Source organism: Gymnodraco acuticeps, unplaced genomic scaffold (genome assembly GCF_902827175.1).
Source record: "Gymnodraco acuticeps unplaced genomic scaffold, fGymAcu1.1, whole genome shotgun sequence".
Classification (NCBI taxonomy): domain Eukaryota; kingdom Metazoa; phylum Chordata; class Actinopteri; order Perciformes; family Bathydraconidae; genus Gymnodraco; species Gymnodraco acuticeps.
The window spans coordinates 134,144-157,500 of record NW_022990873.1 but is presented as its reverse complement, the minus strand read 5'-3'; the positions used below and the strand labels follow the sequence as shown (position 1 = coordinate 157,500).

Genomic DNA, 23,357 nt, shown 5'->3' with positions numbered 1-23,357 from the left:
TAACAAAGTTCTAAATCTTTATTTTTGTATTATTTCATGATTCATATCAAACTCCTGTACTTACTTTATTTCTATATTTTCTATATTTCTTTATCATATTTATTTTGTATATTTCTAATCTTTTTTATTTTATTTAAATGGTATACTTCACACCACACATGTAAACATTCATTTATTTTTGAATTTTTGTATTTTTTACATTTTTGGAAAAAAATAGTTTTCCTTTTACATTTTTTTTAAAATATTTTTTTCATTTGAAATGTTTTTTTTAAATCAATTTCTATTTATTGTTCTATTATCAGTTGTTCCAGACAGAGGGTGAAAATAGGTGCTGCCTCTTCAAAGCCTTAACAGGACCAACTGATGAATACTGGAGTTGCTTTTTGTCGGACACCAAACACACAACGTCTGCTTGCCGGAGAGACATAGAAAAGATTTTTGCAGCCCGACATGATAACAGATGATTTATCATGGGGTCTTTAAGGCTCCTGACCCCCAGTGCTTAACCCAAACATCAGGCCAACACAACCCTCCTCATATTTACAGACACAACAACAAGAGCTGCTTGAAATACTCAAAGCCGATTTCAGAGAATCGTCTGTTGGAGTCCGACTCCCCGCTGTTTTCCACTTGACTTAACATGTAGCCGACCGTTCTGAAGAAGATGGAACAGATACCGCTCGTTGGAGATCCTCCAGAGAAACACAGAGTATCTGCTGGGTGGGTGCAGAGCCAATGTAACTTTAAAACGGCTTAACTTAATCTGAATCTAATATTTTGCACTAATGCACATTCTCAAATATTGAAGCGGCTGTTATTTTGTATATATTGATTGTTGTGTTTTTATTTAGGTGTGTCCCACAATCCCGAATACAAAAACAAATGTATATACACATATGTGTGCAAATACGTGTATATATATATATATATACATAATCAAAGACACATTTTTTTTGTTTGCACACATATTTTTATATACATTTGTTTTTATATTCGTGATTGTGGGAAACGGTATTTCGATCTCTCGAAGATTGACAATAAAGTTGACTTTGACTTTTGCATATATCAAAATATAAAACGTATGTATCCTGATCACTTTCTGTTCCTACTACTCTACTTAATTAACAGGATTCTGTTCCTGGAATACATCTGGGTGATTTAGGGCTTAAGAAATCCCCCACTCATGAAGATGATCCAACAGAAACCGCTTTCTATCAACGGCATCCAACTTTAATTGGTCTTATGATCTTTATGATTCTTTTTTTAATTATTTCTATATTTTTTGTATCTGATATGTAATACCTTCTAGTATTTAAGTCTTCCTTAATTGTAATGAGTAGGTTGTGACGTTTTGAGGCATCGTACCTATTTTACCTCCTTATATTTGTATTATTATTAAGTCATTTCCACTTGACGTTAACATGCCGACCGTTCTGAAGAAGATCGAACAGATACCGCTTTGAGGGGTACCAACATTATTTCGGCTGTGTTGCTGTACTTCCTTTTGTATTTATTATTGACACAGTGTGAGTGTTTGTTTGTTTTCTCCTTCGTGTGATTGTACAGTGAAACCTTCCTGCTGATGTAACAACTGTATGCTACTGCACAACCCAATAAACAAACTTTAAAAAACCCACTTGTTCCCTCTGAGCCGTCCTCATTACGCTGTTTCCACCACAAGCATTTCTCCCTGACCCTCGCCGGCTTGCAGTGGATGAAGAGGAGCTTCAATCTTCCTCTTCACAAGGAGGACCAGGCTCAAGTAAATTTCTTACTCGTTTTATTCAAGCAAACATGTAAGTGTTAATGTGAAGAAGTAGTTACTTTTCTTTAGAGACCGATTTTCTGCAGTATACTAAAGTTGTTTATGTTACAAGGCCAAACAGTTCCATATGAAGTGTGGATTTGTTAGTCGAGGACATGGAGGAGATATAGAAGTTTGATAATAATTCAGTTATGAACATTTCATTTGGGGATTTTAGCCTTTGCAGACCATTTACATGCACTAAAACCTATTGAACACACTACAGGAGCGGAAAAAAACATGTGCTCCCTGTAACTTATATCGAAATTGAATATAAAAGTAATTCAAATAGCTTAAACAGTTTTTCTTACGGAGATGTGTTGCCTGTGTGTGTTTGTGTGTGTCTGTGTGTGTGCGTGTGTGCGTGCGTGCGTGCGTGCGTGCGTGCGCACCAGGACCTACTGAAGCCCGGCTGCCCGGGGTTACAGTCTCTCCCTGACTCTCTCTCTATCTTTAAAATGATTAGGTATGTCTTACATTAAATAGAACATTGTCTGTTTCCTTTAAACATCGGTCTGAGGAGATATAGAAGTTTGATAATAATTCAGTGATGAATTGAACATAAAACTCCCTCTGGAGGGAACATGGGGTTTTAGCCTTTGCAGACCATTTCCATGCACTAAAACCTATAGAGCACACTACAGGAGAGGGAAAACCCATGTACTCCCTAAATCAGTGATTCTCAAATGGGGGTACGCGGACCCCTAGGGGTACGTTGGGGTACTGCAAGGGGTACGTGAGATTTGAAAAAAAATAAAAAAAGTGAATAAAAAAAATACCATGCATGATTACAAAAATAATCTTAGTACAATAAGTTAAATAGAAAACACAATTTATATAAAATATTCCTAGAACCACCAAGGGGGTCCTCATATAAACATGTCACATTTGTGTATTGTATTTTATAGTTTTGCATAATATATCTTGTTCATTGGTTTGTTAAACAGATATTACTTCAGTTGAAAAACTCCTTGGAAAAATCTGTTTAAAAAAATGTTATGTTATTTTTTTTCATGCATACAATTTAAATATCCTTATTTTGTTGTAATGCATGCATGAAGGAGTTAATACATCACACACTGAGGGAACATCACTATATTATAATTATTTGTATAGGCTTTTTCGATCAAAAATGTTCGGGGTCGGTCAGGGGGTACTTGGCTGAGAAAATGTTTCAAAGGGGGTACATTACTGAAAAAAGTTTGAGAAGCACTGCCCTAAATGATATCGCAATTGAATATAAAAGCCATTCAAAAAGCTTAAACTGGTTTTCTAGAGAAAACATTATCTTTAAAATTATTAGGTGTGTCTTGCATTAACCTGTTAAGCCCGAGAGACCCCGGTTCCGGGGTCCTCCTGCAATATCTTGCAGAAAACAGTGTCTGAGGGCATGTTCATTTAATAAACTATGAATGTTTTATATCCATGTAACGGAATGAAACTCATCTAACTGATCATTTTCATTTTTTTTTCAAAAAAACCCCCACAATGCTAACGCTGAGCCTCTGAATTAGCAACTAGCGAAAAATGCTAACGGCTGACTGCACCGACATTCACTCACAAAACCTTATTATTTATCTTTGCTGCACATCCAACCCATCGTTTCACATCGTGAGGGGACACAGAATCAATGGGTACCCTCATTATCACTCAATCATACGAACTCTCGGAGATAATAACAAGAACACACATCAAAACATATGGAGCTAGTTAGCTAAAAACGGCAAAATGGCTCACCTGTGTGGTAGTCTGGTCAAAAGTGGTCTTCAATGGCATTAAAACGATAAAAACGATGCTGAAGTTAATCCATAGGTTAATCCAATGTGTCTGTGTCACTTTGAATGATTTATGATAATCCATGAGCAATAAATCTGCTTTTCGGTTTTGAGATGTCAGACCTAGAAACAGCTTCACTCTGGAGCAAAACTGCTTGCACAAAGACGCCATTTTTTTTTAACGAGTGTGTGCGGGACGATTCCCCTTCGATTCTATTGGCTCTGACGGTCAGAAAGAGATGTCACATGTCAACATCGAGCAAGGGGGGCCAGAGATATGGAAAATCCACCCAAATGGCCCCAGAAGAGGTTTTTTTTGCTAAATCTGTCTAAAAAGGTCAAATATCACTTGTTTTGCATCAATCTTGATACAGGGTACTTATTATATGTTGTACTTTGGATTCCTAAAGCTTTTAGTCTACTAACCCATCATCCAAGGTTAGTTTTTTTCACTATAAGTACAACATATTTTTTGGACGGACACTATAATTTACAGTTTTTTACCATGTACAATCTGAATTTTCTTTAAAATAAAACATCTATATTGATTCTGACTTTTCTACATCCAACTCACAGGTTTATCATTACTTTGAGAAAAAAGATTATTAATGTAACCCTTTTAGAAGGGAAGATATGGTCATTTGTTCTGGGAATGTCATTTTTCGAGCCTGAGACCTGAAAAACAGGCTTAGGGCTAAACTGGTTAAAAATTAAAATGGCTGTTTCCTTTAAACATATGGCGGTGTGAGCTACATCACAGCAGCTGGGTGTTAACTACTTCTAGCACAACAGGGTTCAGATACAAACATGTCATTGTGCCATGGAAACATCACCATCTGTGCACACTCTGGTTCTAAGAATAGAACAACTGTACAAAAGCATCACGTGTTGATGACAATGCTGTTGCTAAGAGTGTGGAGAACACCCAACGTTCTCAAACTGATTCACAGCCATGGAACAAGAACGTACACTAAAGCTTTACTACAAGGACAAGTAAAGAGGTATTGATATTTCAGGATAGGGAAGTCGAATTAAACTCAGTGCATCATATCCATCTCCTCATTGTCATTTGATATCAAAGAGGCTCGATTCTGCTTTTTGGGGTTTTCCCTCTCATGCAGTGTATTCTATAGGTTTTAGTGCATGTCAATGCATGTCAATGGTCCTGTCATGTACACAATTCTCAACATTCTGACTTTTTCTCAAAATCCTGACTTTTCCCTCAAAATATCAAAAATCCTGAATTTCTTTCAAAATTCCCAAAAATTCTGACTTTTTCTCAACATTCTGACATTTTTTCAAAATTCTGACTTTTTCCTCAAAAATCTGACTTTTTCTAAAAAGAAAATTACTTTTTCTCAAAATCACAACATTCTGACTTTTTCTCAAAATGTTGACTTTTTCTCAAAATGTAAAAATTCGGACTTTTTCCCCATAATTCGGAATTTTTCTCAAAATACTGACTTTTTCTCAAAATCTCCAAATTCTGACTTTTCCTCAAAATCTCAAAAATGTTAATAATCCCTCCCCCGGCTTGAGCTTCAATCTCAGGATCCATGTATCTGTGATCCTCTCCAGAATGGAAGTCATCACATACAGAGCATCAACTAGTTCCTGAGCAGTGTCCTTCACATGCTGATATCCAAGAGAGGGAGTTACACAGTCACAAGATGGAGGAATAGAAAGCAGTATTCAATGTTTACTTCAGATTAGCTCCACGTCAGAAATGAGCATGCTTGATGTCTCTCTCCATAGAGGCTGAATCATCATGTTAATCACATAGCTATCACATGCCTCAAACAGTCCTGAAGCTCTTCTAGGTAATCACACATCCTGTCATGTTCACAGCTGCAGTTGGGATACCTTTGTTATCACGTTACTCTCATACTGGAAGAGGACCTTCAGTATTTCCCCAACAGCCTGGCAGTGGATTCAGACGCAGATGTTATGTTTTGAAGGTGGTGTGGATGTCACGTTGAAGCAGTGAAGAAGCCTGCTAGGGATCACAGGGGATCAAGGACCCCCCCCCTCCCAACGTTAAAGAAGAACACCTTGCCCTTGACAGCCAGCTTGTGGGAGTCGACTCTCTGCAGATAAATACTGAGATACTTCTGCCTGTTCCTTGTATGTAGAAGGAGTGTTTGTGAGGCGGCGAACATGAAGTCTTTGGTGGATCAGAAGCATAAAGAAGTACATGTTCACTGTGTTTGTGCACAGGCCTGAAGTCTTAGCTTCTCATCCCTCAAGTTGTAAGTTCTTTACTTACTGTGTGTCATAGAATTGACTTGCTGTTGGTTTTAGGCTTCACTGCCACACACAACAACACACACTGTAACATCACTGTTGTCAAATATATAGAGCCAGTAGAAGCATTTTAACAACAATCTACTGGCTGCTAATTCATTTTTCAATACTAAATTATATCACAACAATGCTGTAATATGACAAATGTGCAATATATACATATTTACTCCTAAATATACTGTTTACTACCGTCATCTGGCAGCTACTTCAATACTCTCTACTTACTGGGTGTTTCCCCTCTCTTGTCGTGTGTTCTATAGGTTTTAGTGTGTAAATGTTCTGCAAAGGCTACAATCCCCGTGTTTACTTCCTGAACATAGTGACATCACTGTGTAACACTTGTACTATTATTGGCTAGCACTCCAACACATTGTACAAAATACAAATATGAACCTGAAAATGAGCAGAATAGGTCCCCTTTAAAGTCATTTTTATTATGTTTTTTTATTGTATTATGTCTTAATGCTTGTTTTTGTGACCCACTTCAAAATGTCTTGAATTGTGCAATATAAATACATCTTGCCTTACCTTGCGCTTGTTTACCTTTTTCATTAAATATATTTGCTGCATTCATAGGCCTTATTTTCCAAGTCATGGTTTAACACAAAGTCTGTGATTAATTAAATTAATATTTTGACATTTCTGTGGTTTTGTTTAAGTTTCTTTGGAGTTAACCAACATCCTAAAAACTACAATCTTTCCATAATTATTCAGAGCGCTTTGAGTACCCTAATTTTCACATTTATTACGCGATAGCATGCATATATGCCCACATATATGTGCGGGGTGGCGCAGTGGGCTGTGCGTTTGATCATCAGATCAAGGGGGCGTTGGAGAACTCCAGTTCGAAACCCGCCTCCGCCGCGTCAGGCCGTTGTGTCCTTGGGCAAGACACTTCACCTGAATTTGCTCCTGTGGGTATTGTCCACAGAACATGACCATTTCATGTATGATATGTGTGTAATGTGTATTTGTAAGGAGCGCTTTGAGAGTCATTGAAAAAGCGCTATAATAAATATAAGGATTATTATTATTATATATACTATAACCTTTTTATTAGCAAATCTTCAAGAAACTTTCCAAAGCTAATTAGTTGTATATGATCATATTATTTTTAAGGGAATAGAGCTATAGAGATCACATGCACTGCAGCTTTACACTAATGGTCCCTGTTGAGTCATAGGATCTAAGTTGTTATATTGTTATACTCCGCACTGTACACTCGGAGGCTTACAAAACATAATTAAAGAAATTTAAACCTGACAAGCAGAGAGTGTGTCCGGCTGAATGGAGCTAATTAGAGCTGTGACATGATAATTGGGAAGGATAAGAATAAACACAGCAGGTCATTAAATGTTTAGGGGATACATAACAAGCTGTTTTTATTAAAGCCGACGTGCTGAAAGCGAGCCGTGTTTTTCCGGGCTGTATTAACCTCTGTGTTAATCCTGCCGTAGACATGTGGGTCAAACTTAATGCAGATCCCTGAATGTGCAAGTAATGTAAGAGAACATTAATCAATGTTATACAGCTTCACTGCCAGCTCCTTTGCCATGATTGGGTTAAACTCTAACTAATGATATGTGATATTTTTTTGTTTTAACCAAATGTAAATGATACGTCAAATGTCTTTCTAATTTTACGACTGCCTGCAACATCAAGCAGTGAAAGTGACATAAATAAATTCCTCACAGGGATTGATATCTGTGTCATCTGATCACATCAGCTGGCTCCAGACTTTAATTAAACACAAACCAAATCAATCACATGGACAGTGATGAGTGATTTACATCAGAGCAGTGACACTTAATATTCTGACAGCCTCATAACAACTCTTAGATGATATATTTCAGATAAAGTTCTCCCTAACAGCTCATCCAAACTTTATATGAAGCTTAGCAAGGTAATCTGACATTTGGTAAAAGTAAAGTAAGGTATTTTAAGAGGTGATTGTGGTATGATTCATAATTTCAGCACTTCCTGTTCCCTTGTCAACGGTTTTCTGAATGTGTTTTTGGTTATAAGCCTGAAATAAGGTCTGTTGCTAACAAGTGTCTAAATGAGACGACTAAACGTCATCACGCCTAACATTAGCCACAGTAGTTCCTTTATAGCCCAACATTAGCCACCTTTAGCTTAGCGGTGTTGACGTGAAGTCATGTGACCATGCTGTAGTTCCTTTATAGCCCAACATTAGCCTCTTTTAGCTTAGCGGTGGTGACGTGAAGTCATGTGACCGTGCTGTAGTTCCTTTATAGCCCAACATTAGCTGCCTTTAGCTTAGCGGTGGTGACGTGAAGTCATGTGACCGTACTGTAGTTCCTTTATAGCCCAACATTAGCCACCTTTAGCTTAGCGGTGTTGACGTGAAGTCATGTGACCGTGCTGTAGTTACTCTATAGCCCAACATTAGCCTCCTTTAGCTTAGCGGTGTTGACGTGAAGTCATGTGACCGTGCTGTAGTTCCTCTATAGCCCAACATTATGTTTTTATGTTTCATGTGGAACCTACTTGAGCAGGTCTCCCTTGAAAAAGAGATCAATGATCTCAATGGGATACACCTGGGTAAATAAAGGTTTGAAAAATGTGAATGAAAAAATTAAAACAAAACTTCTAACAAGGCCAAACAAAAATAGAAATGTTAACAATAGTCCCACCGGCCTGTTATAAGTTGGTATCTAATTTTCTTCCACAATAAACACTTAAATGCCAGTTGCAAAAACAAAGAAAGAGACATTCAAAGTGGCTGTTTTAGTGACAGCTTCAAATGAAACATGCATATAAATGGCTGCTTTCCTCCACTCGGAAAACACAATAAAATGACTTTAATCTAAAAGCACACTTAAGAATACCTCAGTGTTTGGCTTGATGACTGCTTTTGTTTTAAACCTCAGGTTGACAATCTTGTTAACCAGTTTAGCCCCAAGCCTGTTTTTCAGGTCTCAGGCTCGAAAATGACATTCCCAGAACAAATGACCATATCTTCCCTTCTAAAAGGGTTACATTAATAATCTTTTTTCTCAAAGTAATGATAAATCTGTGAGTTGGATGTAGAAAAGTCAGAATCAATATAGATGTTTTATTTTAAAGAAAATTCAGATTGGACATGGTAAAAAACTAGGGATGCACGATAATTATCGATCCGATATTAGGAATTATGACGTCATCCCGATAAACCCGATACCAGTATTAATAGCCCCGATAATATACAATATATTTTTTGGGTAAAAAAAAGAAAAAAATACTGCGGTGTGGGTGGATTGGGATGAGGGGCGCTTGTTTTTCACTCGGCTCCTCCCGTTTTGCCAGTACTGTGGTATTAGTGGTTTAGAGTTCTTCACAAATCCAGCGCTCCCTAACTCATGCCTGGCTGTGACGTAAATGGTGTGCGGCCGTGAAGCCAGGACAGTAAACAAACATGTCGTCGGTGGTATGGGCGTTGGAGCTATGTGCAACTCAAGGCATATGCTCGAACCGGAGCTGCCTGGACGCTGCAATCATGTTGCGCACTATCCGTGCTGAGTGTGCTGACTTTTCGTACAATGTCCCACTGTCTGGCTTCCTGCATAAAGACAAGTGCTCGGCGCAGTTGTGGCGAAATGTCGCTCCTCTGTTTTCATTTAAACAGCTCCATATCCGTTAGCGCAGCTAGCTAGCACCAGATGCTAACAACAACAATGCACGTAAGGTCTCTCTCTCGCTCGCTCGGGCCACACATATACACACACACACACACACACACACACACCCTCCCGGTCCTCCAGATGGCCAGTCGGTGCCTGCCGGTGAGCGTGGAAGTGTGGTCTGCCACAAGCGGGCGACAGGAGCGGGGCTGTCAGCATCAGCTTGTAGATGGTATTTTAAACTCGATGCGCTCTGAAACTACGGGGCGGCCGAGGACAAAAAATACACATGCGTTAATCGCGTTAAAATAATTAGTGGCGTAACATTTTTTTTATTATCGGTTATCGGTATCGGTCTTGAGAAGCAGGAAGTTATCGGTATCGGTTTCAAAAAACCAATATCGTGCATCCCTAATGACAACATTAGTGTATGTTGTCTGGTACTCACGTCTCATGTCCCTGAAGTAGATAGTCTGTCTGTTGGGGTTGAGCAGCTGGATAACGGAGTCGTCGTTGTTCTTCACCCGACAGCTGATGATGGCCATCTCGCCCTCCACCACCGACACATTGTCCGTCACCAGGTTCTGACTCACCACTGAATAGAATAAGACAAGAGGATGGAGATCAACACAGGTGTGTGAGAGAATAAAGGAAAGCAAAGGCACTTTAAGAAGGTGCAACATAAAAGAGAAGATCGATAGAGGAATGGATACTGAAATGGTACACACACAAGGAATCAATGAGGAAGACAGGTGAGGAAAGAGTGGACAAAGCAAGTAAAAGTCCTACGAAAAGTGTATTGTATTGCAATGTATTCCCGAGTAATATAAATATATGAACAGTGTACACTTCATATTTAGTTTTGTAGGAAGAAAAGATTATTAGATTTAAAATACAAGGAATGTTTGGTTTGCATTGGGCAAAGGTGCACAATATGACCAGGAATCTGATCTGAAAGGTTTGTTTTTTTACATCATCTTGGCTTTAATGAAAATCCTTGTAGCCTACATACTGATTGCCTAGTTTGTCCTGAAAAGAAAGATGTATTTTGCCTGAATATGCCTTTCACGGTTGAGGTTATACAAGCATTATTACGCAAGAAGCCCAAGTGAACCAAACACATACAAAAAGAGATAAATAATAACTTCTACAGTTTCTTTTATTTCATTGATTCGGTGCAATATAATATATAATGAATGGAAGCAGCTGGCGGATCAGCTCTATTAAAAGCGTGTCCATCAGAATAAACAGAAATAAACAAGAGGAATCGGTCACGGCCGTCTTCGGTCCTCAGCTGCCGCCAGATTGCTCCACTTCCTTGTTTCACAAACAATATCTCGCCGGCTGAAGAAGGAAAAATGGATTCTCTCTAGCTGTATTCTACTCTGATTTGAAAAACTACAGTAATAACATCTCAGACTTTGCTTTGGGGTTGCAGACATTGTTGTGGTTGGTGGTAAACCTTGAGTGGTTTATTAGAAATGATCGCTTCACAGGGGAGAGGGTACTTATATCGGCCCCCAGCATCATATTTTCTTCGGGAGATACACACTAGCTGTAGGCTACGTGGACACAGACCTATTTGCTTTTTGTTGGCATGTCATATTTTTGGATGCATCTTGCAGTATTGTTTTGGACACTTGGTGGAAATGATTGCACAGGGGTGGAAAAATAAGGGCATAGGTGACAGCTATTACGAGACCTACAGACAAAACAACACTGACTTGCAGAACTTATATAACCTCGTAATGTAAAACCACTTAATGACCCTCAAACTATACAGGATATAACGACTGGATAACCCAAAGCTAGCTGTGTTTGAACGACACCCAGGAAAAAGCACACTGGAGAATGTCAAACTTGCCATTTCAAAAACTGTATAAGTAGAGGTGTGTTCAAATGCTACTATTCTGACCAGCAGCTTGTCCACATCTCACCAAAAACACACTAAGCAGCAACAATATCTCTCACTGGTAGTAGCCAATCAGAAATGAGAAAGCACAGACCTCCACCAAGGCCGAATTTTGCCATAATCGTACGAACAATGGCACGTTTTACATAAAGTCTTGAGCTGTCTTGATCAGACAAAAGAGTGTTAGGTATGTGAGCCAGCTGTTCATAGATGTTATCAAGCTACCGAAGGCAAGAGAAGACAACTTATAAAACATCTATCTGCTCCAAAGGACACAATGTAATACATTATCCAGGATGAAAGGACAAAAGTGTGCCTGGCTCCCCACATATGTCGAATTGGGGAATTTTGAGGTGGATACTGGGTTATCTAACAGCAGCATTGAAAAGCTAGTTCTGGTATTTGAAGGTACATTTTGTCTCTAATAGCCGATGCAGCTTTTGATTAGTTTTTAATTGGACCAGTGTCAAACCTAATAATATATCCCAGTTATCATTAAATATTAAGGTCGGAAAGGTTCCAGTCAACTACTTTTTTCACTTAATTTGAGATAAAAGTTAAGAAACGTGAAGTGTGAACTGCTAATGTTTAGAGTACATTAGATAACAACAAGATGCTTTGGCTGAGGCTGAGAGAAAATGCACAAATGACGTCCCTGTTATACTTCCCTCCTACATAGTTACGAAAATAGCATCACAAATACATTCTTCTCAAAGAGGTTAAAGGACCGGCACGGAGGGGGGGGGGGGGTAAGAAAAGAAAACGCAGGAAACATCGACTCTTAATTTGCATTCCTCAGTTGTCAAGCACCTAAATATCCCTGCCATTTAGGAGACAAGGAGGATGAGGGGGGGGGGGAGAGGAAGAGCATCGTGAGATCTGACAGATAAGGAGAGACAGCTTAACAAACCAGATTCAAATGAGCATCCCTGGGTGGCGAAATAAATGAACCTGGTATTTAATATTCAAGCCTCGTTGAGAGGTGGGCGGCAGGGTGGGCATCTGGTTATGATAATACGCTAACATACTACAAAATGCATTTCAAGGCAGCGGCTGAAGGTTACAAGCTGGGTGCTAAGTTGTGTTTGGAGGAAGTACCAAGGACTTCAAACGCCCTGTCAGAGGCTTAATTGTTCACGTTGTGCGAAATAAACAACTCTGACACGCTGGAAGATGGTCCGGGGAGCGGGGGGGCTTCACGCTAATTAATGGCCAACAACAACCATGTGCCACGGACACCTAGGACACTGTCAAAGTGCTAAAGAAAAAGCACTTCTGACACCAGGGTGGGCGAACGCTGTTTGAAGCTTTTTTTAAACATTGCAAACAGTATTTTTTGCAACAAAGGTCTTAATGTGTGTGAGTGCCCGGTGGAAATCAAAGGGATTTCAATGGGAGCTTGTTCCTGGAAAGTGCGTTTTATTGGTCAACCTTTACTTATTCTGTCTATTGAATAAGACTAAATGGGGAACCAAACAAAGATTGTTTTGCATTTAAAGACCATAAAGTGGTTTTACGTGTTGAAGTCTATTTACTATATTTGTTATTTTTTATGGGAGATTATTAAAAAGGCCCTTTAATGCTTTTTTGGGTGTTCACTCTCCTGTTGTGTGTTCTATATGTTTTAGTGCATGCACATGGTCTGCAACGGCTATTGAATAAAGGCTATTATATATAATATTGTTTCCTGCCATCCATTGGTTTCAACACATTTGTATTATAATTATGTATATTATTGAAAGATGTCTAAATGTTTTGTTATAAAAAAACTGCAGACTTAATTAAACATTGCATTTAATCTTTAGTTACAGTTTGGCTGTTGCTCAATTACTGGTAATTGTGATAAGGCTGACAATTATGAAGGGGCACATTAACATAACAATTACTTCTGATTGATTCTGCTGTTTAAGGTCATTATTAATACTTATGCAGCCATAACTGGGTCAGGCGATTCCTTTTATTAAAAGTTAAGTATATATAGCTTTTAGAGAAGCAACCATTTTGAAGGTGCAAACATTTGTCAAAGGAAAGCTAATAAAGGCGTGTTGTAAGAAGGAGTAAATCTATTCTTATTTAAAGGTTAACCATATATACGTTTCTGACATCTAATGGCACAGAATGTCTTGAATATCAAGTGCTTCTTTATTTGTCATCCTATCTTCTGGTAACACCTGCATTAGGACTTTGTAAAATACAAGCTGAAGCTGTGTTTCAAATACGTCTGTCTTTACTTCGTCAGAACCATTGAGGGCTTTCTGGAAGCTTCTTATAAACCGTTTTTATGACGAGAGACAGCTCATGAAATGTGTGTTTGGAGCATCAGGTTTACAGAGTGAGGGGCAGGAGGACAGCTCTAACAATACACTGCCTTCAAACAAAACCCCTCTCACTGAGACACGCTCACTTACAGCTGACAGTCCTGCACGCAGCGTGACAACAGCACATAAATCACTGAAATAGACATTAGGATAATAACACATCAGAGATGGTGGGAGTAATATATAATTGCTAGTCTGAGCTGCGCTTAATGCATTTGCTCTAAATGTTTAAATCTACCACTTCATTTGCATGTTCAGAATGGGAAGATTGCAGTATTGTTCTCCTGGTCTTTGTTCCCGGTGAGAAAGCCTTAAGGCTGTCCTCTGCGTCTCTGCTTCATCCCTCCACTTAAAGGGGACATATCATGCTACATTTGAACAATATATTGTAGGGCCATACCTATATAAAGTATATAAATATCACACAAAAGTCACTGTCACCGGAAAATATAAGGAGAACTGCAGACGGATTAGAAAGGTAGAATATCCAACGTACAGTATGTCATTGACAAACCAATAAAGAGTGCCATCAAAACATGTGGAGGTAAATGTCTAATCCATCATCTCTTAGAAGCTTTAACGTTCACAACTTTCCAATATCCCGGTCAAGAAGGTGGGAGTATTAGGATTATCATCTGCATCAATCTAGACCAGAAAACTACTCTTGGCAGTTACCCAAAATGGTCAAGAAAACCCCAAAAATCTCAGCTTTATCGGCATCCTTTTCCTAGAAGTCCTAAGTAATAAGTTCATTATCACGTCGTACTAAGATAACATTACATTAACATGTCGCTTTTATCCAAAGCGACTAACATACTTATTACTGTGGACAATCCTCCCAGGAACAGTTTGGGACACAACGACATGCTGACTGCAGTGGGACTCGAACTTGCTATCCCCTGATTCGAAGTCCAGCACACTACCCACTGAGCCACAGCATGAATATGAAACCGATAGTGAAAAAAAAGGTAATACACAAGTCAAAGGACGATATACTTCGGAAAACTATCAAAATGTAGTAAACAATATATGATCAAATACAAATACAAAAGTAAAACCAGGGGAAACTAAAAAGTGAAGCACACAACTGGGACCGGGGATTATAAAATTAGCCATATTATGGGAAGGAATTATGTATTATGCATATCACATGGTTACAATTAGCATTTATTTGAGGTAACTTTCCAATAATACTGACAGATTGCCAACTTTACAATCCCCGAACGTCAACATGTGCTTACTCCATGACGAGCTTAAGTAATAGCGATTAGGAAAAAGTCAATTTTTTGGACAATTAAACCACAACCCCAGTTTCTTTAAACAACTCCTGTGTCCTTGTTGCCTCACTAGTCGGTCCCTGACAGCATACGTTGACAAATACAAATAAATAAGGTCAAATTGTCACAGAGTATTTTTTTCCAGTTAGTCAGTGTTGTACACTTCTGGTATTTCCGACTGTTTGCAACGGCCAGTGGCACATTTGGCCCATGGCGGTGAAAAGGAGGCTAGACTTCAGCCGTTGGCCATACATGTCAAAAAGTCTAAACTAGATTAAAGTTGTCAGACGATGACACTCCACACCGCGGCACACAAAGCTAGCCCGAGGCCCGATTTCCCTAACGATGCATCGGAAGAAACGACACCCCTTCCCACCATGTCCCCTTTTCCTCTCCTAACAGCAGCATTTGATTCCATAAGAAATGGTAAGTTGGAACAAACAGATGGCCGCCATGACAGTGAGGAAGGCTTTCATCAGAAAATCAAACCTCCTGTCAGACTGTCATTCACTTGATTTGTATATTGTAGGAAATAACACAGAATTCGAGGATAAAGGCGTTGCTGGAAATATTAAATATGAATCCAATCAGAATATCAATGTATCTTTTGTATGTATTACAGCTCTCCCTGTGGTGCTATTAGCAGTAACAGCACATGTTGTATTCGCTCTGGTGCATTTATTCACACCATGTCTCAATCAGACGCATGATGCAACGTATAGCAATCTTACACACTATGGGACATTTCTTGATTTCAATACTTAACATTCATGTGCCATTCTCTCGCTGCTCTGCTTGCGACAACTAATCCACACATATTCATTTGACATTTCGAGGAACATGTGTCTCTGAGTGCATGCTTATTGAGCAGCGTACAATCATTTTCTCCTTTTGTGTTAGTGTGGCCCCTGCTGATAAAATAACTAACCTTTGTGTGATAGGCCAGAACGCCTGTGTGTGAATATGTGTGTTTTGCCAGAGTCTGATTGCAGTACTGTCTGATTGGAGGCTTTATAGATGTGTGTGAGGACGTCTGATTGTGTGTCTCTGTGCTGACGGCTAGGAGTGGATTTCTGAGTAATCTTTCTGAACAAGTGTATGAAGACAGCCTTATTACATATCTGGGGATTCTTTACCATAATAATGGATGCAATGTAATAACGCAGTTCATTTCAGTTTGTTGGCGGTAGACACTTCAGATAACCCAAATGTATGCACAAGCACTTAACACGTGATTATGTAAATGAATAAAGATTTCAGAAAGCAAAAGTCAAGGACTGCTATATGAAAGGAAGCAGCTAGAAACACCATACGCATCAGTATGAAACAGTTTTGGACCCCAACCTCGATATCTGTAGCACTTTGCGTTACGGAGTTATATTAAGTTCATTAATGGAAGTCTTGTTATCAACCCTAAACCTCTAACCCTTTTATAATGGTAGTCAGTGACAGCTATATGAAAGGAAGCAGCGAGAAACACCAGACTTCCTACAGATAAGCAGTTTGGGGGGGGGGGTATTTTGGACACTAACTTTTATACCTGTAGCATTTTGCATTCCTTTATCATTCCTATAAAGGTAGTCAACGGCAGCTACATCAAAGGAAGAAGCTAGAGCCGTGAAACTTGGTAAAACAAGGCAGGTCGAGGAGACGATCAAAGACAACAAATGTCATTTTGCCACCACCAATCGTTCAGAAGTTATATTAGGATAAATACTTTTTTCTGGTAATCACGCCTATCGGCATCCCGATTGCTTTTTCAATGGGAGTCAATGACAGCTATATGAAAGGAAGCATCTACAAACACCAAACTTGCTACACATAAGCAGTTTGGGGAGATTATTTGGGACACCAACTTTCATGCTGGTAACACTATGCATTCCCAAGTTACATCGAAACAATTTTTGCTATAATAGAAGTCCTTTTTCAATGGGAGTCAATGACAGCTATATGAAAGGAAGCATCTACAAACACCAAACTTGCTACACATAAGCGGTTTGGGGAGATTATTTGGGACACCAACTTTCATACTTTTACCACTGTGCATTCCCAAGTTACATCGAAACAATTTTTGCTATAATAGAAGTCCTTTTTCAATGGGAGTCAATGACAGCTATATGTAAGGAAGCTTCTAAAAACACCAAACTTGCTACACATAAGCGGTTTGGGGAGATGATTTGGGACACCAACTTTCATGCTGGTAACACTATGCATTCCCAAGTTACATCGAAACTATTTTTGCTATAATAGAAGTCCTTTTTCAATGGGAGTCAATGACAGCTATATGAAAGGAAGCATCTACAAACACCAAACTTGCTACACATAAGCAGTTTGGGGAGATTATTTGGGACACCAACTTTCATGCTGGTAACACTATGCATTCCCAAGTTACATCGAAACTATTTTTGCTATAATAGAAGTCCTTTTTCAATGGGAGTCAATGACAGCTATATGAAAGGAAGCTTCTAAAAATACCAAACTTGCTACACATAAGCGGTTTGGGGAGATTATTTGGGACACCAACTTTCATGCTGGTAACACTATGCATTCCCAAGTTACATCGAAACTATTTTTGCTATAATAGAAGTCCTTTTTCAATGGGAGTCAATGACAGCTATATGAAAGGAAGCTTCTAAAAATACCAAACTTGCTACACATAAGCAGACAAGAGAGACTATTTTGGAGACTAACTTTCATACTTTTACCACTGTGCATTCCCAAGTTACACCGAACCCATTTGAGCTATAATGGAAGTGAATGACAGCTACTGTATATCAGAGAAAGAAGCTTAAGGCACAACATTTGGATTACATCACAATCACATTCATCAAATATCATTCTGGAGTGATGTGAGGTTATTCCTTTTTTTCTTGTTTTCAACCTTATACCTAACCCTGACCCAAGTTCTGTATTTAAAATGTTCTTTAATGCATGAGATGCCTATCATTTCAACCACAATCTCTCCACAGAACAACCCTTCACTGCAGCCTCTCGCCGTGTTAGCACAGCCGACTGACAGCTGGAGGCAGAAGAGAAAAGGTCAAGATCCTTGTATGGCCTGACCACTTAAAACAGTACAATCCCTCATGGTGAGGATTTAAAGGAGGCGCTTTGGTTCATCTGTGTTTAGAGAAGGGAAGCTCAGACATATGACGGACAGAATTTATGAAAGATGATCCCATTGGTCCACAATTTGTCCCTCATTGTGTGTCTAGTAGACATTCAGTGCCCTTTATTAATATATACTGCAGCAACAAAGCATGCTAGTACTGTACAACCTATTACTCAAAATCAGATAAGATAAATGGGTGTGTAATTTCTAAGAGAAAAGGTCATGTTTTATGTGTTGCTAATAAAAAAGGGAAGATATTGCAGCCTACAGGGCCTGTATGTTTGCCCTGCACATAACATTAACAACTGAAGGCATCAAAACAGCATTTTATCTATTTTCCATTATTTTTACTTGTTAAAGATTTATACCTTGGAACTACAGAGTTGCTCACACATTTGTTTTGTTCCATTATTGATATTTTGTGTACCTTTTAATGCGTTTAGCAGTTTTACAGAGCAGTTTTATAGAGCCCTGGTGGGTGGCACATTACAATGCATCATGACTGCTTAGCATTTTGTCATTAACTGAAAATCAACAGCTGCCGTTTTTAAAATTCATAATCCTGAGTGAATTAATCCTACCAACAATGGAGCCATTACAGAGGTGATTGAATATGTTCACACTGGCATGGCCTTGAAGTTTTTTAAGGGTTTGTTGTCGACTGGAACATTATGTTTTGCTCAGACCTCAGTGGTCATCAGTTTTCATAGTGATACCAATACAGTATTATGTCATTTAACATATTTTTTAAATGAGATAAACAATGTTTTTTCAAAGATGATATGAACACATTTCAGTTCATGAATACTGTTATGTTCTAACCCTTTTCTCCCTATGGCTACTGTGACTCACACTCCAACACGAAGGAATTGAGACTTCAAGGGAATACCAAATGCTGCTATGACGCACCTTCAGAGAATAAGTTACACATCAGCCAATAGAAGTCTTACATCTACCAATGTTTGTTGCTGTAAAGTTGTAATGAAGAGCCTTTCCACTGTGACTTTGCATTATTCAGCCCGGTAATGCATAATAGACCAAAGCTAAAGCTGGTGATAGCAGAAAACCTCCTTTGAGATTCCTTCAAATGTAAGATAAAGCATCTGAGGGAATGTCTAATAAATTGCCTTGCTTTTAAAGTGTCACAGAAACACTCAGAGCACAGAGACTCAGGCGGGTCACCGATACTGCTGGTATATTTATATATACAACTGTGAAAACACACTCTAGTGTATCTAGTAGTCACTACAAATGTTTTTTAACTGGTTATGAAATAGTCTCCATCCAATACTGACAACTAGAGGAAGACTTCCATTCTAGCACCGGGGGTCACGGAGCAAAGCTTTCTTTGATAATGGGCATGAAGACAGACATGAATTAGGCAAACAACAATGGTTGATTAGATGATGGCACCAAACAAAAGGTTGCGGGATAGACCAAATTATTGAAAATCATTCTATTAATAATTATAATTAATATAATGGAACTGCATCCAATATTTGTAGCGATATTGACAGCCCAAATTCCTACAAGTATTGTGGCTTTAGATTAGATTACTTTGCATTATGTAACATTACGTGGTGCAGTAATGAACTGTTTTTGTTTGCCGGGCCATGAATTAGCTTCTCCATTGTCCTGGTTCCCTCAAGAAAAAGCCAATGGGATTTTTTACACCATATTTAGCAAACATTTATAATTATGTTGTGTTCAGCAGGACAATCTCCACATGTTAACAGTACTTTATGATTTTGTAAGTAAAAAGCTAATGTTAAATGTCACAATACTTCACGTCACCACTGCTAAGTTAAAGGCGGCTAATGTTGGGCTATAAAGGAACTACAGCACGGTCACATAACTTCACGTCACCACCGCTAAGCTAAAGGAGGCTAATGTTGGGCTATAAAGGAACTACAGCACGGTCACATGACTTCACCACCGCTAAGCTAAAGGTGGCTAATGTTGGGCTATAAAGGAAGCACGTCACATGATTTCACATCACCACCGCTAAGCTAAAGGAGTCTAATGTTGGGCTATAAAGGAGCTACAGCACGGTCACATGACTTCACGTCACCACCGCTAAGCTAAAGGCGGCTAATGTTGGGCTATAAAGGAACTACAGCACGGTCACATGACTTCACGTCACCACCGCTAAGCTAAAGGTGGCTAATGTTGGGCTATAAAGGAACTACCACACGGTCACATGACTTCACGTCACCACCGCTAAGCTAAAGGCGGCTAATGTTGGGCTATAAAGGAACTACCACACGGTCACATGACTTCACGTCACCACCGCTAAGCTAAAGGCGGCTAATGTTGGGCTATAAAGGAACTACAGCACGGTCACATGACTTCACGTCACCACCGCTAAGCTAAAGGTGGCTAATGTTGGGCTATAAAGGAGCTACAGCACGGTCACATGACTTCACGTCACCACCGCTAAACTAAAGGCAGCTAATGTTGTACTATAAAGGAACTACAGCACGGTCACATGACTTCACGTCACCACCGCTAAGCTAAAGGCGGCTAATGTTGGACTATAAAGGAACTACAGCACGGTCACATGACTTCACGTCACCACCGCTAAGTTAAAGGAGGCTAATGTTGGGCTATAAATGAACTACAGCACGGTCACATGACTTCACGTCACCACCGCTAAGCTAAAGGAGGCTAATGTTGGGCTATAAAAGAACAACAGCACGGTCACATGACTTAAAGTCACCACCGCTAAGCTAAAGGCGGCTAAATGCTGACTCGATTCTGGGTTTTAGGACTCATTCCTGCACCACTCTATAGAAGCATCAGCAATGACACTAAACTACTCTATTCCAATAACCCCACCTCCACCACTCACACACTCTGCGCCTATCCCACTGATGCTGGTGGATTTGTGGCACATTATGTAAGACCGGGGTGTGAAGAGCTTTATGTGGTGTTACAGCTTTATGCTTGCAGCGAGCATGTAAGTGGCTTTTGTGCTAGCGCCGCTGCTGTATGCTGCACAAAACGCCTTTATCTCTCGCTGAGCGTAATGAGTGCAAAGCAAATCTCAACAATGCCAGTAAACACAAAAGGATGAAGGTTTTACAGCTTTGTGAAGTGTATTCCAATGTGTAGTGTTTATAATAATATAACATGGAAATAAAAACGCCAGCATTTGTACTTCTTTAACCTTTTTTTTAAAATAATGTGCACCCGGTTGTATCATATGTTGATCGACGTAATGCTGTGTTTGTTCAGTTTTAGAGTAATTATTGATACATATGCAACAGCTGTTGATTTGAGAGTGTTGTTGCAAACATGTTAATACATGAATGCTGAGTGAAGAATTGAACACGTAATTATAGAAATATATGAGGTAATGTCAAAATAAGAGCTGCCATAAATTAGGGGTGTCAGATTCTGTATGGGAGGGGTTCATTTGAGTTGTTCTAACCCTAGTGTGTGCACTCTGTCATTTTAAGTCAGCATATGGTATCTGAAAGCGGCCAATAAGAGCAGTTAACATTTGACAATTACAACAAATCAGAACTATATTGATTCAACCACACAATTTAAAAATATTCTACTTCAATCTGTATTTTGAGCATCCCTGTTCTTAATCTTTGTTATGACTTTTTTTGACGGTTTGTTCCTCACAACTTTAAATGAGAAAGTAACACCTGACTCATAAAATACACGGAGTCAATTACAGATGTGGGTGGTAATTCAAAGGCTTGGAAATAATATATATATAATTTGCTCAGTAGATTTTTATAAGAAATTGCTACTTTTACTTAGAAAATATTGCTTTAAAATAATACGTCTGTGCTCATCCATTGGGATCCAGGAATATTTACAAAAACCTCACAAAAACAAGACGGGTATATTTAAAGACACCCTATTATTTTTGGGGGGGTTTTCCCTTTCCTGTAGAATAGAATCATTTAATGTCATTATACATGTGCAATGAGATAAATGAATGCTTCTCCCTTTCAAAAGGTGCCATCAAAACAAAAAACATCACAATATAAGACAACAAATACACGCAGCATACACACTTAGGAATAAGGAATAAAGGAATATGGAATAAAGTGCAGTAATTATTTCCAGGGGTATAAAAATAAAATCTATAATGTAATAAATAGATATATATGTATATATGTACAGAGTCACATTTATTTCACATGCAGGATGATTAAGGGTGCATTCACACCTAATAGTCCGCTCTCTGCTGCGCACCAGACCACAGTTTGTTACATGGTTTCATTCTTCAGAAGGTTCGGTTTGCGTTCACACGGCAAAACTCAAACGGACTATAAACTTTAAACACAAGTCATGTGCACGGAAATGCAGTTCAACCATTGGTCAGACATTAAGGGGGTAAAAATGCAAATCCCGGCTATTTCTACCGGAGCCTCCGCCATGGAGCATCGGTTATTTTCATGCTGCTGTTAGTCTGGAGATCAACAGACTCTAGCGGCCCGCGCACATGATTATATAATCAGACAACGTCCGTTAAAAAACATTATAACATAATGAGAGATGTTCTGCAGTAAGGAGGGCGTTTCACCGACGACAGTGTTCTTACTTTTATGTATAGCTGACGGATAATTTTTACTTTTCACGACACTGTTCAGCACTTCATTCTGCTTCACTCTTTAACTAAACAACCGCGGATGTCTTGAAAGACTCTTTCGCTAAAGATTTTGAAGACATCCGCGTTCTTGTGACACGTAAATACTACGCTTCCTATGTTTTGGTGCGGACTGCGTTCACACCATGAACCGCTCCAGAGTTCACTAGCAAGCGCTCCGAGACCACCTATTTTAGCGGACCAGAGTCCGGTTGTTTAGTTCACTTCAGAGGTCTCGGACTGCGTTCACACGGAGCCAAACGAACCGCACCAAGCGGCTAAACGCACCAGGGTTCGATTCAACCGGACTATACAAGGCAGGTGTGAACGCACCCTAAGAGGTATGACGTTCAGGTGTTAAGAGCAATGATGGCTCTTGGGAAAAAACTGTCTTTGAGTCTGTTTGTTCTGGATGTGATACACCTGTAGCGCCTGCCGGAGGGCAGCAGGTTGAACAGATGAAAGCCGGGGTGTGAGCTGTCCTTAACAATGTTTTTGGCTCTACTGAGGCAGCGGGGGGTGTACATGTCCATCAGGGAGGGGAGGGGGCAGCCGATGATCCTCTGAGCTGCTTTTACAACTCTCTGGAGCCTCATCCTGTCGGCCTCAGTGCAGCTGGC

General features: G+C 39.3%; 1 protein-coding gene across 1 annotated transcript in view; it reads right to left on the bottom strand.

Moving 5' to 3' along the window:
• LOC117557505 (cell adhesion molecule 1-like) overlaps nt 1-23,357 on the bottom strand; it is a gene marked incomplete at both ends in the record, with an annotated part of 75,920 nt that overhangs the window by 39,601 nt on the left and 12,962 nt on the right. Inside the window, one exon of the mRNA XM_034233381.1 lies at nt 9,955-10,101. Coding sequence (XP_034089272.1) covers nt 9,955-10,101 — 147 coding nt within the window. The remainder of the gene's footprint in view (nt 1-9,954; nt 10,102-23,357) is intronic.